At 35.6% G+C, this 19089-nt stretch overlaps 2 protein-coding genes and 1 long non-coding RNA gene across 3 annotated transcripts in view; 2 read left to right on the top strand and 1 right to left on the bottom strand.

Annotated features, from left to right (window-relative positions):
- The window catches only part of LOC107226948, a 110486-nt gene that overhangs the window by 59399 nt on the left and 31998 nt on the right, over positions 1-19089 (bottom strand). The window contains exon 2 of the mRNA XM_046734672.1: positions 9830-9873. The gene's annotated coding sequence lies outside the window, so the exon portion shown is untranslated. The remainder of the gene's footprint in view (positions 1-9829; positions 9874-19089) is intronic.
- LOC107226920 (tyrosine-protein kinase transmembrane receptor Ror) overlaps positions 1-19089 on the top strand; it is a 126349-nt gene that overhangs the window by 80599 nt on the left and 26661 nt on the right. The window contains exon 2 of the mRNA XM_046734668.1: positions 13549-13642. Within this exon, the coding sequence (XP_046590624.1) occupies positions 13549-13642 (94 nt within the window). The remainder of the gene's footprint in view (positions 1-13548; positions 13643-19089) is intronic.
- Positions 1354-2561, top strand: LOC107226927. Its single transcript, XR_001525712.2, has 2 exons — positions 1354-2070; positions 2149-2561. It is a non-coding gene; the product is annotated as an uncharacterized LOC107226927 (long non-coding RNA).

The raw sequence follows: 19089 nt of genomic DNA, 5'->3' as shown, positions 1-19089 counted from the left end.
TAGCAACTTTTATCGCCACACAGTGATTAACTTTACGATCCTCGCCTTTAACGCTGGCTGCTGTAGGGCTAAACTAGCTTGCGTGCTTAGCGGAGGGTCGAGGATGAATTCCCCTGGTATGTATTTAACCCTACCCTTTAAATCTTCCTCTTTCGCTTCTTAGTTCGTCCCTAGTATAACCTTTAAGGTAGATACAAGGTAGGTTTCTTGACAAAACCGTCTTTACAAATGAACCGACTCTTCGTTGCAAAACTCACCGAGAGTTTGCTCTAAGAGTTTCTCAATTGAAATTGCAACGTTTACCGCTTCGTTTATCACCTTCCTTCTCGTTCCGCCAAGTCGTTTTTCTCCGCTCGCGCTTTTTCTCTGCACGGTGAAAATATCGGACGCCGTTCGTCAAAGGAACTTTGCAATCGCCCGGCTCTACTCTCACAGGGCAAAGAGTTTCCGCGTGATTGGATGCGGCGGTAGCTGCAGTGCAGAATCACTCGCATCACCCTCACGACTAACAACTGCATCCTGCGCTGCAGACGAGAAAACGCGAGCTGACTTCCGGATATTGCAAAGTACAAAGCATGCAGCACAATTTCCTCTCGCTCTTTTCCATATTTCTATTCGTTGTGAAGTTGTACAACTCCAGGCGAAATGAATTACGTTTACACGAGAAATTACGGTCGTTCAAAGATTGAAAGAAATTTGAGTTTCGTTACTGGTGGGTTAGAGAAAAAAGTAATAAAGACAGATCGTTTGAAAACATGTACCTAGATATTCATGTTTTGAACTAAGGTAGATAAGAGTTTCTTCTGAAATCTGTGTAAGAATATCCTGTTCAAGTATACAACCTGAACAACGATTGGAACCCCAAAACTGGGGATGTGACGAAAATGTTTAATTTACAACAACAGTAATAAAAAAAAATAAAAACGATATATCTTCAACCGTGCAAAAAGACACAGCGCGTTGGAAATAATGCTGTGCGTGTGTGAGAAATTGTTCTTTTGCCTATGATCCTTAAAATTTTCATTTCGAAATATTCCAATCGATCAATCGCGCGCTTAGTGCCTGGATATTGGATAATCCAGGGATTGAGAATTTCTTAAATGCGGATGCATTCAGTTTTTTAATTTTTCAACTAATTTTCTTTTCACAATATTTGGAAAAGATTTCGCGGACGACGCTTCACATTTCCAATCCGTTTACGAAAACTTTCCTGCCTAAAAATAACGTGTCCTGCAATACGATTGAAATTCTTATCTTTAACTCACGCCGCTGCAGCGACTCTGCAGTCGTTCGGGAAGTACTCCAAACGAAAATGATAAGAAGCGTTCGAATCGTACACGCCGCGTGATAAAATTTTACGCCAAGATCGTGCGACACGATCAGGAACTTACCGAGACGATAATTTTTCCGACGAAGAGAAAAAAATGCTCAATTCGTAGGAACGAAAACACCTCCGGAAAAGTTTCTCATCCACCAAATTGTCCAGAATGACGAGAAAATACAACAACAACGACAAAGGGCCGATGAAAATTTGGCGGCGACGGGATTCGTCGTACGGAGATGAAGTGAAAATCTCGGCGGGCTGATCGGCAAAGAATACTTGCATGCAACGCCTGGAGGGTGTAGCCTTCGATCATCGGTAGAGCTTCACCCTTATTGCGACCCGAGTGTGTAATATGCGACGGAGTTCGCAGCCCTCCAGGTCTACCAAACATCCACAATCATTGCAGAGAGATTGAATCCTGTGATAAGGGGAAGCGATTCGAGCTTATAAACGAAGGTCGACGCGTATCGAAGAACCGTGTTCGCGATAATTATTCACAGGCTTCGCTTCGGGATCGATAAAGTGATTACTGTCGGCAAATTTTATTATCATTTCGCGTTTTCTGTCGCAATTTTTACGCGTTCGACACGATCGCGCCGCTTTTATCGCCAACGGTAAAATAATTATTGCCCGTGTCTGAGGACGCGAAGCGTTTCGACGCGGCAAACACGCGGGTATATAAACGACAGAAATGCGGGCATAGAGCATAGTTGGAAAATCTTCGTTGACCCGCTAAAATCATCAAAGTAAGTCAAAAGCCTCGCTAAAATTGGCCAACTTCCTCGACGAGTGACAAACGATAAATAATCCTTGTACTTTCGCAGCATGAATTCGATCAAGCTGTTGCTGATTCTGACCGTTGGAGTCTTTGGCGCGATCTTTGCCGTCGCTGATGCCTCACCTGGCACAATCAAAAATGACTAGATCAGTTACCGATCGAAAACTGATTGTCAGCCGTGTCTCATTTCAACGCGACGCATACGTATGCAGACTTACATATATACACATAAACGAATCTTCACACCTTCGACCGAGTTACGCGCGAGTTTTACCTGCGATCCGCGTTCCAGTATCCTGTTCAAATACAGCTTGAATTCAAACACCGAAACTGAAGATGTGAAAAAACATGTCTAATTTGTAACAACGATAATAACAATAGTAATAACAAATGTAACAACAATATGTATTCCACCCTGCAACACGTTGCGTTGAAAAATAAAACTGACATATTCACAGACATATTTTTCTAGAGAATTGAACGCTCTTTAAAAAAGCCCTGTTTTCATTTCATGATAAATCTATTCTTTCCTAAGTTATTCAAAGTCCTCATACATATATATATATATATTTATATATTAAGTGATCGTGGGCTGAAGAAAGTTGGAAATTGATTGCGACGAGAAGCTATCAAAAAACCTACAGAAATACCGATTATAAAAAAAGGAACTCGCTAAATAAAACGGTGCAATACCTCCGAAGCAATTCCCTCGAGTAAGTGAGCGGGCAAAGATGTATCCACATACTATAGTATATGTATGTAAATGGATATTGAAGATACAATCGATAAGTGTACGGATGCCCGAAAAGAAAACCGAAAAAACCGTCACAGCAATAATTCGACCGAGTTGAAAGAAGACTGCTCGAAAAAAATGTATTTTCATTTTTTTTTCTATTTGAACAAAAAAAAAAACTTCAATTTCCTTCAAAATCTGTCAGAAGTACAACAGACATTTAGTAAATTGTCTTGCTTTGAACTATCCAAGATATATCTCACAATGGTTCGTGGATAATAGTAACATGTATCGTCAAACGTATCCCAGTGGATAATACTTGACTGTAATACCAATTTTCAATTCGTGTCAATTTTTATTATTATTGTTATTGTTATTATTACTATCGCAAAAAAATTCAAACGAGAATCGAAATTACGTTGCGGTAATATTTTTATTTCTTTTGCCCGCATGTACAACGATTCGATTGCGAATAAATGTCAAATATTACTTTACGTAAGGTGGGAGTATATTTTTTTTTTCTATTGGAAATTCTGATTTCTAGCGCTTGAATAGACGCCACTCAATATGATACACGGCTGAGCATACCACGCACGTGGCATACAGGTTAGAAGAGGAGAGCGCATTGTGTATTATATTTACATGTATAGGTGGAGCTGAATCCTTCGGGATGAAATCGAGTAAGTCTGTTGGCGAAAAACTTGAAACTCGATTTATCAAAGTCTTCTCAGCTCTCCGCTTTTTACACACGTGTATATCCACACGTATGTACGTGTGTGTGTGTGCGTGTGTGTGGGACCGAAGCGAAGTCTCAAACATCAAGCTGCACTACCGCGTACACTTTCACGGTAAACCGATCAATGTCCTCTCATCTCTCTCTTACTCACTCACTCACACATACAATTTTTTCTTAATACTTTTCTCTGAATATGGGAATACGATCATAGGCTGCGAAAATATTCTGAATATAATATTAAAGCAGACGATTATTTTTCAAAAATTTTTCTAAAAATATTTTGTCAAAAGTATATGAATTTGGAAAGATTAATTCGATCCGTCAGGTGATCATTTAATTTACAATAATTTTCTCGTTTGATTGACTGGTTTGTGAATTTATTTTTCCTGATCACAAAAACAAAAAAGAAAGCAAAAAAAAAAAAAAAATTCTAAAGCGATTCAAGATGATAAAGAAGATCAAGAAATGTGAAAAATCGATGTTGATTACATGAAGACTCGCGCCAAGATCAATCCACCAAAATGAAAAACTTACGAGATTCTCTAAAAAAAAAAAAAAGGAAACTAATGCAGAGAAAACAATTTGTTCTTTGATGATCTCGAAAATAAGCGAGCACCCAAATGAAAAAAATATAAAAGAAGAATTGAAAATAAAAAACTGTAAAGAACGAAATCCTAATCTAATTGTTTCAATATAATTGTATAAACTGGGAATAACATGATCGCTTATTGGGAAGAAGTATTAAGGAAGAAAAAGTATAGATTTGTTGGTAAAGCATTGAATATCAATGTATTTCCGGTAGAACCGGAAGTCCAAATTGAACGGGACACGGAAATATCTTCATGCCCATCATTTGACCGTAAGATCCTGTAAGTTTTAAATTTCTTCATCGATCCTTCGTTCCGAAAAACTGACATTTTTTTAAAAACCTATTATTCGGATTTTCCAGGTCTGAAAACATCGAGACTCTTTGATATTAGAAAAAGTGATTTTCAACCGAAACCGATACTTTTCTCCAAAAAAATTGTTTCAAAAAGAGGTGTATCGAAAAGAAAAAAAATCGCCATGCTTATGATAAACAAATCAACGCCGACAAACTGAAATTTCTAAAGACCAAAAAAAAAAGAAACATCCTCCCTTATCGATACGTTATACTTTTCGTTTTTTTCTCCGTTACAATTACTTTTACTCTTCTAATTACTTCTCGTTTCATAAATTCAAATTCGACAAAGCATTAACAATCGCTGAAAATCAACCCGCGGAGCATATCGTTTAATCCTCGAATTTCCACGGTGTATTAAAAAAAGCATCCCCACCCTCCCCCTCCATTTAGAAATCGAGAAACGACGCCCCGCAAGTTTCAAACAATCGTTTCTCGCCGCACCCCAGCTAAACGGGGCTTTTCAATCGCACCCCTCGTCCCTGAGCCTGTAGGCCAGTCACCCTTAAGTGCAGGGCAAACCCGCCCCGCATTTCGTAACTCCGTGCAGGCAGTAGCGTCCACTTCGCACGGAGGAAAGGGAAAAACGTTTCGCCCTTTCAAACTCGCCCCTTGTGTCATACCCGTGTGCATATATATATATATATATTATATATGTATAATATGTATGGTTGGGAAGAATTATTTTTTTTTTTCTCCCTCCTTCTTCACCTTTACTTTCACTTGTCTTTCGTTACTTTCGCGTAGGGATATTTTTTTGTTTTTATTTATTTATTTTTATTTCTCTCTTTTCCATTCACTTCTTATTTTCAGCCACTTTCACAAGCGATCAAAACATCCCCGCCCCTCCTGCGCAAGACCACCAACCATGTACCGAACGAACTTTTTTTCACCACAGATTATTTTTAAGGGGAGTTTTTTCTTTTCTCTCTCTCTCTCTCTCTCTCTCTCTCTCTCTCTTCTGAAGAATATGAAAACACTTTGAGCGATTTGAGTTCAAGGGGCTTGTTATTTATAGCTTCGGGAACATTTTAAAATTCTTTCATTGAAAATTAACAACAAAATGTCGACACGGCTCAATATAAACAGCGCCCGATTCGCGTGGGGTGTTTTTTCGCAATTGCAAATATGCGAGGCAGGGTTTCGGTATAATAATCAGCGAAAGATCATTTTACAAGATAGAGGGTGAAGTGAGAAACGATCGCGAAATCTGAGGTAATTAGAATACCGCCTTTGCGAAAGTGAATTTTCCCTATGTACATACATACGATTTCGCATTTATATACCCTATAGAAATAGGCGTCGTTGTCGCGTGGAGATACCGACGATTTATTACCAGCGCACTTATTTACACCTTGCATGGGTATAATAATACCTGTACGTACATAAAAATGTGGTATATATTTACTCGTACAGATACATTGCACGTGGCGTGTAAATAAATAATAACACGAGTACGCGATCGCTAAAACGCAATGAGAGAAAACAAATAACTGTACATCATAAAATAATATTTTGTATCCAACGATTGCCACAAAAAATTCAGAGACTTAAAAAGCCCCAAAATTGTTGCATACGAATGAATAAAATTCTTTCCCAAAATACGATAATTCATATAAAGTATAAAAAAAAAAAAAAACCTGACCAACAAAACTGACTCTAGTTGATGAGAAACGGCGTTAAAAGTCATTCCATCCATCGATCCGTCCGTCTTTGAACGAAGTAGAGGAACGATTCAACGCGAGAAGCTGGCAAGAGGGTAATGGATAAAAAGAGATAGAGGATCGAAGTCAAAGCAGCGAGCTACAGGGTTGTGAATTACCATGAGAATGCATGCGCTCGTCAAAATGTCAGAGATGTCAAAACTGCGTTTCGAGATGGTGTTGCACACGCCGGAGGAGGAGGAGGATGATGGGTTCAGGTTTGAAAATCGTTTGGCGATGCGTGGTTTAAAACGGGTCGAAGAAGGACCCACCGCCGTCCAAAAATACATCTCATAATGGTTTCATTCTCGCATCCAAAGCAGCTGTAAGGCTAAGCGAATTCGGAGACTGAGTTGGGGGTGGAGGTGGAGGTGGAGGTTCAAAGGTCGAGTAAGGTTCTCATTCTCGACGTTTCAACGTCACGATCCCTCAGCCTTATGCGTATACCGAGTGTCCCATTTTTTTTGGAAAATATACTAAAATATATCGAAAACTAAGCATTAGATTGAAATATGTTTCGGCTTATCGGACGAGCATCCCAGTTTTTGGGTCCGGGGGACTCTGCTGGGACCAATTTTTGTCTTTCAAATGGAACCTCATATTTCTTATCGCATTTTGTTTATATCTCATTGAAAAGTGAGTGAGTTTTACTCCTAGTCGGTTTTTTTGTTTTCGTCTTTCGAACAGGCCCAAAATCTGATCAAGTTCTACGATAAGCAGAATTTGAACAAACAACGCAAACAAGCACCAAAACACTTCTAAATGTTGAACAGTTCGGGGTTCACCGTAGAACAAGTTCTTTTTTTGAATTCTACCCAAATATTCACATATTGCCACTATTTTCACGAGAAAACTTCGAATAATGTTTTGGACTTGTTCGAAGACGAAAAGTAAAAAATAATTTGGAGTAAAACTTACTCACTTGTCAATGAGAAATAAGAAAATACGATAAAACAATATGAGGTTTCATTTGAAAAACAAAAGACCCAAAAATTGAGATCCTCATCCGATGAGCCCCCCTTTCATATATAAAATTTTTACGCGAAAAAATTATTCAACTTAACACACAGTTTTCGATGTATCTAAGCATATTTTTTAAAAGAGGATACCCTGTATATCATATTTAATATATATATATATGTGTGTGTGTATGTAATATACAGAGAAGTCTATTCAAGGATCGTGTAAATAAGTTGTATTATTTTTTCAAATTAACCATCCGACGAACCTATGTCATATATAATGTGAAATTAAAAAAAACTTGAGTAACAAAAACACTTTTATAATATCCCCTTCGGTTGAAAGGTCGATGAAACAATTAACCCCATCCATCCTGACTGACAAGATGACATATTGGAATTTAGCCGCGCGAAAACTAGGAACTTTTTTGCACCTTGGATTAAAGATATTTCTTATACGATGTGTAAAAAACAAAATGCAAATTTAAAAGTGTAAGAGAGAGAGAGAGAGGTCTTCAGGTCACGATCGGTCTTGATTAACCATTTCAGTCCAACATTTCTCGACTCAATATTTTAGCCTGAATTTTGTTATCCGAGGGTTTTTGGTGTCGCCTATCACGAATCTGAACTCTGAATTTGATAATTTCAAAATCCAAGACGGCGGATCAATATGGCGGATGTAAAATCGAAGGAACTATAAAAATTCGACGATCCTAGCCGAAACTTGTTACTCGGGGGTTTTTGGGAGTTACACGAAGTAACAAAAATCATTTACAATTCCAAAAAAACCGTGACAATTAAGGCTGGGACACGAAAATTTTTAATGTGGGAAGCCGAGAATCTCACTGTTACTAAACGGGTTAAAGGTGATAAATTGTTTTCTCTGCTCATCGTCCTTTACTACGATCAAATCTATACAAGTTACGCACACAACGTCTTAAAATTTATCCCGCTTTGAATGTGGCAATCGGCTATCCAGTCTTGTTTATTATTGCTATACCTTCGTATACCTACATCCGTTAAAGCACGTCCGATATCAATCGTAATTTATGAAAATAAAAATAAAAAACAAAGCCAGTCTTATACCTAAATCGTAACCATATTGTACCTACATTATACATTTACATTTACATAAGCTACGAACGAATGTAACAGTATAATAAATATATAGGTATAATACACATATACTCGAATTACATGCGCGTTATAGGTACCGTATAATAAACAACAAAAATTGATCGCAGCTGGTTCAATTTCAATAGAGAAAAATCACAAGGCAATAATCCCATGAATATTTATAGCGCGAGGAAGAAGAGAAAAATGAATCGCTGAATATAAAATTACTACACACGAGACAGCAGCAACTACATTTTTTTTTTTCACATACCTTACGCCTGTGATAATATTTAATAGTTGGTAAAAAAACGACGATTACCGTTTAATGAAAATGTGAAAAGATACGAATGTTTAACTTTTAAAAACTAAACGAATCTATAAATAAACGAATAAGCAAAATAAAACATTATTGTATTAATAACGCATCTACATCTATCACCGCTACCACGTTATAAATTATTACATTAAACGTATCTTCGATGTTAACTAATAAATAACAATATTAATAATAAATACCAAATCGTGTTATATCGTGATTTTATTTTTATTCGTTTCTTTGTGCCTGTAAATAAATACGTTCGACGATATTGGAAAACAAAAAAAAAAAAAAACCGGGCATCGCGTTACGACCGATTTATACGCGCGTACCGCTTCGTAAAAAAAAAACCAAAAACTTGAGAAAACAATAAAAAAGAAAAAGAAAGGAAAAGAAAAGAAGAAAAAAAACACACAATTCAAAGAATGAAAATAAAATGTAAATTATTCAAAAGTATGTGTTACACCTTCGTTATTATTAATACTATCGAAGATGCGAAGAGCTGATGTTCAATTCAACGTATGGTAATCTATTCGGCATGACGCGGACGTTGATACCGGTGTTTTAAATAATCTCAATTCGTCCCGTCCGACAAGCACGGCGCGTATATGATATTACACGTATACGCCTATACGTGGCAACTGTGGATACATAACGAAATGAATGTCGTACACATCGAAAACCACACGCCGTCTGTACGAGGAGTATGAACGGTAGGTTCGAAGTAGAGAAAAAAAAAAATAAATAAATAAATAAAAAAAACGTTCACATTTTTTCAAAGTTATACAAAGTGTAAAGGCAAATTTTTCCCACGTGTTGAAAATTGGAAATTTATCGCATGACGTTTGGTGCGAAGAAAAAAACGAAATAAAAATAAGGGGCAGGAAGAGACCGAAGTAGAATAAAGCACGAAAAGTACAGGAATAATATTCAAGAGAAGTGAGTTCGCTGACTGAAACGGAGGATTAGCGATATAAAGTAACAATAACGAATGGCGCTAAATTACTGCAAGATCCTGACAAAGATTTCCCCGTTGAAAAATATCGTAATGGTATAATTTATGTATTTACTATAATGCAATGCTAAAGTGATAACGATGCGTACAATATCATTATTTAATATGTGTATACATAACGAGCCGTTTAAAGTTTTTACGATAATAATAATAACAACAACAATAGTAACAACGACGACGAAGATAATAATATACACGAATCGACTCACCAGGCCGTTTTCCCGGTGAAATAGAATCTGGTATTCCGGCAAGCCTGAAAAAGAGGGAAAAAATATTTCATCAAAATTCCGTGCAAGGATATTGACAAAAAAATTCATCGTCGATTAAAATATTGTCAAGAAGTTTGATCAAAGTATCGAATTATACAATAAATTTTTCTGGATCTAATAAATCGATGTAACATATTGATTGAGATTTTTATTTCATTAGACAGGATTAAGAAATAAGACGTTTTACATCGGGTATAAAAATTTAAATAAATAAAGAGACGGGCGCGTAAACGGATCAACATTTAATGAAATGCGAGAAGATACGACGAGTAACTTGAGAACGAATGAATGAACGAACGAATTAATGAATGAATGAGTAAGCGGATGAACGTATGAATAAACGAAAGCGGTTTTTTCGCATGCGTCAGGCGGACACAATGCGTGCAGACAGGAAGGAAAACGAGTGACAGGAATAGCGAACTTGCACGCCATGCGGTCTGAAAATTTCGCGATTCAAATATACATACTGTACATACTCGACTACATACTGTAGATAAATTGTAGATAAGCGCCATTATCAGCAACCGCAGTCGGCGTTGAAATAAGTGAAACTCGATTATTTCACGGCAAAGCGTTTTCCGTTTCTAAAAACGTTTGCAAGTTCTTGGAGACAAAAAAAAAAATACAGCAAGATGAAAAACAAAAAATACATACAAGTGCGATAATATCCAATTTTTCAAATAATCAAAAATTTCACTTTCACTAGAATTGAAAAATGTAGAAAGTCGAAATATGGAGAAGTATAAAAATCGAAAAGTCAGAACGTAAAATGCCAAAATTTAGAATCGACTGAATTCGCCTCGATAATATGGAATCGTATAGATTGTATTGTAAATTTTGCTGTTCTATGTTTTCTTGCATAGTTTTGTATTCGGATTTTCTAAGTTTTGACAATTCTACGAATTAGATTTTCACATCTTGGAAAACTCGATATTTTGTTTCTTCTAAAAACTTTGAAACGCGTACGTAAATCGAGATGAGCAAATATTCAGCAATCTTATCGAAAAAAAAAAAAAAATTCCACGATAAAAACAAAAGGACGTAACCCCTTTTTTTATTTCCGTTCACAAAAGTTCTAAAAACTACCAAAACGCACAAAGAATTGAAATTAACAAAATTAGACGGTGATTATGTCCAATTTTCTGAACGTCGATTATCCAAATTATCGTCAATTATCGGAATGATAAAAATAACAATAATAATTCTCACGCGATTATCGTAGTAGATTATGTATTTTTCAATTTTTCCACAGTACCAAAAGTTCGTGTCATCTGGCAGCCCGTGCGACCTTTTTATTTTACTTGTTGAATTTATACTCGACTCCAAAATAGTTAAAAAAAAAAAATTATTAAAAATAGGTCATAGGTTTTACGGTTGAATTCGTAGCAGAAGGTCGTAGACTTAAGGTATCGTTTACAACCTTATGCCATTCGACACGCGGTCACGTATGAGAGAGAGAAAGAAAGAAGGAAAAAAAAATGAAATAAAAGAAACGACTACGCGGGGCAAAAAGCTTTACGTCTAACTGAATTCGAAATGAAAGCGGGGCTGCGTATGAAAAAATTGCAAAAGCTTGCAGAGTGAGAAAATGAATGAAAAGTCAACGGAACGGTAAAGGACATACATACACACACATATATATGTATATATACGTATATATATACTGCATTTGGCGAGAATATGAAAAGGTTGGTTGGATCCTTTCTTTCATTTATCACACTTGCACCTGCAACGACAGCTTGCAAAATCCCTGAAAGCTTTTCCCCCGCATGCAATATTACATTACCAAATCTGTCGCGAAATCCGCTCTCTGCATGTAAAAGGTTATATATATATATATAGTCTATATATATAATATGTGCGTATGTGTGTATTAGTATATTGGTATATTAATACACTGAACATGTGTAGGAATATAAAACGCAGATGTGCCCGACAAGATAGTACGCTGGATAAAATCGGGTATAAGTGAGATGAGAAAATCTATGAAAAACCCATATAAACTTTCATATTTCTAAATTGTTATATCCTGAAGACGATATTAGTAAGGAAGAAAAATTTGCTTTCCTACCATACGTGTGGAGAGAACACCATGCGAATCAAACCGAAGTCTGGACCTCGCCATTTTTCGATTATCTTCAAAAAATTTTCTGCAATTGTCCAAAATCTGAAAGATTACTCGGAATTTTTTCACATTTTTTATTCAGTTGGTTAATTGTTTATGAATATTTTACGTGATTTTTTTTAAATTATCTAAATATTCTAATCCAAACATTTCAAGATCAGGTTAATTTATTTTTCTATTACCTCTAATTTTTTTTCAACCAACCAAGATATTGTTCGAACGGTGTGAAAATTCTCAAAACTTTTATTTTTCACTTGGAACATTTCTAGATCGGTTTCAATAAAAAGTTGAGAATTTTCATACCGTTTAATCAATGTTTCAGTTAACCAAAAAAATTGAAAGTGCTGAAAAAACAAAATGAGAAAAAATCGGCCCATCATGAACCCGGTTTTGAAATATTTCGAATATAAAATACAGTTTCTCAATACAATTTTTTGAGTAAAATTAAAAAAGGTTCTTTTCAAAACCACTCAAAGAATTTATAAATAATTGAGCACTTGAATAAAAAAAATCTGAAAAAAACACAGGGTACTGTTTCAGAGTTGCGACAATTGCAAGACAAATTTTAAACAATATCAGAATTCTCAATATCATGGAATATCATGAAATTCGCCATATACAGAGATGATTGATTAAGCTCAAACACGTATATAATATATGATTCAGTATTTGAAACGGAAGAACAATTTTATACATAATGTATTGTACGGTTTCAAGTGATTATCATCTTATACGATGATCGGGATTTGTATAATTATATACGTACTAAGTATATGGATGTATACATCATTAGGTCCAACATCGCGTCTCATTAATTAATTTTCGGTCACCCTTATCATTTAAATCGTTAACAGCATCTCAATTTATGTATACATATATACTGACGTGTGTATTTATACATAGATATATTATAATAACTCGCTCGTCACTTAACGCGTTGTTTCTCGCTTGTCAAATTAATTATAGGTGTAAATTATATATTCCTGTACATATATATATATGAAGGTAAAGTGATCGTTTTAAAGTAACTCCTTAATTAATGTCAACGTTGACATTTTACCACCTGCACTTAAAAATCGATATATGTGTATAATACATGTAAATACTGTAGTTATATACATAATATTAGTCGATAATTTATGATCATCTTTCGATACATAATTATACCTGTAAGAGGTGAAAAATAAAAAAAAAATAAAACGATTATGTTACACGAAATGCGTGTATCACGTGACATAAAAACTTATCAAGAAGAAGAAATAAAAAAAATCTATACATGATGTGAATAGATATTATCACGTGTGTACACAAGTTTTATAAAAAGTTAATAAAAATTGCTCTCGCGTTGTTCGTACCTATACATATATATATATACATACATATATATATATATATATATATATATATTTGTCGTATAATAATGTACGTCACACTCGTTAAAGAAAACTCGAAATCTTGCATTCTCGTATCGTATACGTAACGACGAACAAAGCAGTGTGCAAATAACAAGATATTTCTTCCCCTATAATTTCAGGCGGTAACATGGACGCCGAAGACCTGGATCCGGGTGTCGAGGATTACGTAACCGACGAGGATTACAACGACGTTTTCGACGCAACGACAAACGGGTAAGAAAAAGAAAAACAAGTATTGCGGTAAAAAAAAAAAAAAAAAAAAAAAAAGAAACAAACACAAAATGAAACATATCTCGTCGTACGATATTTTTAGTTTTTCGAAATTGTAACGTTGAAAACAATTTCATTTTTTCTTTTTTCCTCATATTTCGGAAATCATTTTGGTATTTCACGCATTTTGCAGCATGTTTTTTAACTTTTGCACGCGTTGAAACTACAACGTGAGAAAGTCAATATTCGACACCATAGTTTCGTTTCAGAGAAAATACGTGTTTTTTGTTCCTCCCCCTTAATTTTTCGCCACCCTCGGGGGCGCAGCGGCGGCGTTTCCCACAAGTAATTAGTTTACAGTATGAAGTAGAAGAGGGCGAGGATACGAAGGAGGAACAGAGAGTATAGGAGAGGAGAGGAGAGGAGAGGAGAGACCCCTGAAATATTGAATATAGAGGCCCGAGTGCCGAAGCCTCCTCCACCTTACTCCGCAACGCGATTTCCGTACGACCTTTGAAATTGCCTCGAATTTAGATTTCACACCCATGCGCGATGTACAACATTTGACGAAAAGTGGCAAACATTTCCTCGATTTAAATATTTCACATTCGCGCAATTATGGAAATAAAAGCAACACCGTCAAACTAATCGCGAACCGCGCTGTATTCGTAATTTCGTACAATCGGCGGTACAAGAGGCTAAAAAAAAAAAAAAAAAGAAACATAAAAAAAAAAAACAACAAAACACAATCACCGAAATCGCAAATCGTGAGAAAAAATTAAAATTTTTCCACGTCGTAGAAATAAAAAAAAGAAACAAGTGTCCACGGACGGGAAAAACACTGTTCGAAATTAATCACGTCGACGAGGGACGAAAAGGGATAGAAAAATGAAAATCGAGCGTAACTTTTGAGAACGTTTGTACGTTGCGAACCTATCGCCGGATTACATTGGATTTCGAATATGTATATACATCGAGCCAATAACGGATGCTCTCCGCACTTCCTTATTAAGCCCCGAAGCGATGCGGCGTCTATTCGCCCCTTCGGTTACGCGTTATAACATTTCAAACATACGTACGGCTGCATGTACAACATGTTCACATCGGTCTGTATGTACGCATGGAGCAGGATGTTTTGGGGAAAAAAAAAAAAAAACATTTACATTTTCCACCATTGAACCCCCATAAAAAGTTTGTTCGGGTCAAAAGAAAGATTTTGAGAAAAAAAGAGCGTTTTACGTTACGCGGAAGATCGCGATCGGTCGATTTTTCAACTTTATAAATTTTTTTTCTTTTTTTTCTGAAACACAAGGGAGGACAAACTTCCTTCCAATTTTGTTCGAAATGTGCGCGAAGGGTGAAAAAAAAAAACAAAAAAATGTGCACCCAGAGTTTCTGTACCTAAAAAATAGATCGTACCGGAAGAAGCGGAAGGAAAAACGAGAATAACCAAAAAAACTCCCGAGTTTTCTCTGAATGTTGTTTCTTTTTTTGTTTTTATTTTCAAAAAATTCAAGTCTCACAGATTACATTGTGTATTATTAATATTAAAGAATTACAGCGTACTGTACGAATTATTTACGCAGTATGATAATCGCAATTCGAATCGTGCATTGGCTGGATGTGTTTTCAACGGTTAGAAAAAATTTAACGTTAAAATTTAGATAAAATCAGTTGTCGTGAAGAGGAGGAAAACAAAAAAAAAAAAAAAACAGGGCTGCACTTAATTTAGACAGAAAAATATTGTTTAATGAAACGTGTTTCCGGTTATCTCTGTATACGCGTTACTTTTCCTTTTGTTTTTTTTTATTCCATGTGTAAATTATTGTCAGTCGCGTTACCTTTTCCATTGACTTTTTAACAAGCAATTTTCACGCCCCGCCTCGAATAAGTCACTTTGATGAATTTCACCGGTCATTACGACCTCGCCCAGTATGTAAAACATGCCTATACACGATATCTGACATTCATATCCGATGCTTAATACGAACCGTTACATAACCCGATACGTATATACGGGGCATTCCACGGTTAATTCAACTAGGACCTGAACCTGACTCTCTTAAATTTGGTCCAAGATTTTTTATATCGTTGCTCCAAATGTGCAAAGCATTCCAATATTGTTTCATATTTTTTTTTTTAGTCTTTTCATTTCTCTACATAGATGAGAAAAAAAAAAACACGAAACAAATACAAAGTTGAATTAAAATATACATTTTCAATCACGATATAGAAAAAAAATGCAATTCATTTGTTAATTAACATCGATAAAATTGATCGAAATTCATTTTCGTCAACGTTCTTCCGTGACAGATGGGGGAGAAAAAAGAAGAGCAATAAAAATAAATAAATAAATAAATAAATAAATAAACAAGCAGGCACCGACCTGGAAATTCGAGAAATACTTGTACATACCGAATACATAACCTTTTTACGTATTCAGAGTAGGTACATCGGACTCTTTTACGTGACACTGCCTTAATTTCGTATTCTTCAATTCGTTTTATTTTCCCTTCCCTTTCCAATTCACCCTGCTTTTATTTTCTTTTTTTTTTTTTTATTTTCCTGCCAAATACGATCGTAGTCAACTCCTCTGATAAATACATTATATATATTATACGTACAACCGATAGACATTTTTTAACAATTTCTCTCTCTCTCTCTCTCTCTCTCTTTCTTTTCAATTCCTCTTATTTTTTTTACCCTCTCCAACTAACAACAACAACAATAATAACAACAACAATAATAATAATAATAATAATTCCACGATCATTCGATTTCATTGCGCGCCCTCACCAGCGACCCTCTTATTTTCCTCTTATCTTTTCACTCCTCCTCCCCCCCCCCCCCTCCCTTCACTTTTCCTTCCCGTTTTTCACATTCTCCTTTCTTTTCTTTTTTCCCCCCTCCCTCTCACCTTCACCTCCTTAACCCGTGGGCCCCTACAATATATATGTATGTACAATATACATACGTATATACGTACACAGAGGGGAATTACTGTATGCTATATGCATTATTTATGGAGTACCTACAAATGCCTAATCTACGTCTCAGACAGTATTTCCCTCCCCCCTCTCTCGTCTCACCCTCACCCCTTAAAACGTACGCCTCTCTCACTCCTGCTGTCAGATTATTTAAAACAAGTTGAAAGGAGCCGCTCTCCCCTTTTTCTCCCTTTTTTCTCCCTTTTCTCACTTTGCTCACTTGCTTGAAGAGGTGTGCAGGTGTTACGAGACACTTGCCTGTATAAGGTATATAATAATAGACACCGTTAATGATACACAAGTAAAACGTTGTACACATGTATACACTTTCGTTGACAAAGATAAGCGAGTGTAAAAAAAAAAAATTATCTCACTTTACAAAAGAGAACGACTCTCGAAATTTCCGTTAACTTTGCACCCTTAATTAATTATTTATTACTATTATTATTATCATCATCTACACCCTCTAACGTTTAGAAATTCATTTTTTTATCTGTTCGATTGGGAACGTGTTACTAAACAATATTATCAAGAAGTGGGAATATTTAAAGATATAACTCGATGATTGTTGTTGTTCTTGTTATTAATTATCTCATTATAATTGTATGACACTAATGATGTAAAATATGGCTGGACAGTCGCGTGATAATTCCGAAAACGTGCTCGAAATCGCTCGAGGAAAATTCTGCTACTTCTCAGGGCTTGAATGTTGATATTGTTATTATTATTATTACTATTATTACCGTCATAATTATCATTGGGTATTATACATTATTTTATTACACATTATTGGGTATTATATATTATTTTGTCAACTAAAACGTTGTTCAAACGGTTTGAAAATTCTTGAAAAATTCTGGTAAATTCCCCAAATTATCCGATTATTAATCCTGTATATTACCCATCATAAACACAAGCCTTGAGTGTAAAATCTTTCAAAGTCGACGCTAGTTTAATACCGTATTACGTATCGTGATACGTGTAACACGATGTATCCAATAGACTATCTACCAACCCTGTCAGCCCCAGGGAAAACGATCGCTAAAAGTAATGGTGAAAGGAGAAAATGAGAAGGGTAAGAACTACGGTAGTGGAGTATAAAGTGCGCCGGAGGATCGGATAATTTGAATAATTGAGCGTTGACGTTTGCGTTAAATTTCCTCGTCCACAAATACACGCGTAGATAACCATGCGGGGTGAATGATATACAACTGTACATACATGCATATGGAGCATTCCATGAAATCTCGATCAAGATTTTACATCGATGTCTCAGATTGAGTTTATGATTTTTTTCTATAAAAGTATACGATGAAAAACGCGCAATGCAATTAATTTTCCAGAATTTTTCGACACAGGGTATCTCAAGTACGATTGAAAAACTTTGAAAATTCAGAAAAACCTTTAGAAGACGGTGATTTCACAACTTCAAGAAATGAATAAGAAAAATGAAAAAATATCAAATTATCGTCGTTCGATTGCATTTTTGACGATAACGATGAACGCTAAAAATAGGTGTAAAAATTTTCTTTTTTCATACCTCACAAGATAGTTCTGATTTTTTTCAGATTTTAGACAGTGGATTTTCTCGGTATCGAGTTTTTTAAACCATGCTTCAGATAAGCTGGGCAACGAAAAATTCTGAAAATAATTGCGATCGGAGTTTTTCGTCATCAACTTTCATACGAACAAAAAAATTATAAATCCAGTCTGAGACAACGACGTACAGTATCTTGATCGAGCTGTCATGGAATGCCCCATATACATATATACGTATACATACCTATATAAATATGTTAAGTATAGGCTGCGAAACGCGACTTTACATACCTGCAGCTATATTATTATACGATACATGTACGTATCATGTATTGTACGAAGTATCGTAACGCGTGCATAACAAGGTATACAAGATATTATGACACATCCGTGTGTGTGCGCGTGCGGTACATAACCTAGAGATATGTCTTAAAAAACCGACGGACAAGTATCGTTAATAACAGACTCGTATTATCGGCGAGCTTGCGAATCAACCGTTAAAATTGACCCTCAATCTCGAACGTTGCGGGTCGTTCAAGAATCGATATCGATCTCGTTGAGTCCCGTTTGACGAAATAAAGATCGAACAATATTGCTCCTTAATTTCACACGCTGATAATGCAACATTTTTTTGCTTTATTTTTTTATAATACGTCACCACGTCAATTCGACCAAGATCTGAACCCTAATCGCGTGGATTTCGTCCGCGATTTTTTATATCGTTGTTACAGCTCGAAAAAGCATTACAGTTTTTTTTTTTGCGGACTTTGATAATGATTGCGACGTTTTTTAAAATTATGGACAACTGCGTAAAAATAATTTTTTCAACTCGTTTTGATCTTGTTTTTTAATTATCTGGATCCTACAAAATCTTTCCCAATACAACAACAATCTGTGAATATTAATTAAAATTGTAAATTGAAA

This window comes from Neodiprion lecontei, chromosome 3 (genome assembly GCF_021901455.1).
Source record: "Neodiprion lecontei isolate iyNeoLeco1 chromosome 3, iyNeoLeco1.1, whole genome shotgun sequence".
Taxonomy (NCBI): Eukaryota; Metazoa; Arthropoda; class Insecta; order Hymenoptera; family Diprionidae; genus Neodiprion; species Neodiprion lecontei.
The sequence above is the reverse complement of the archived record's forward strand: the minus strand, read 5'-3'. Positions and strand labels throughout refer to the sequence as shown.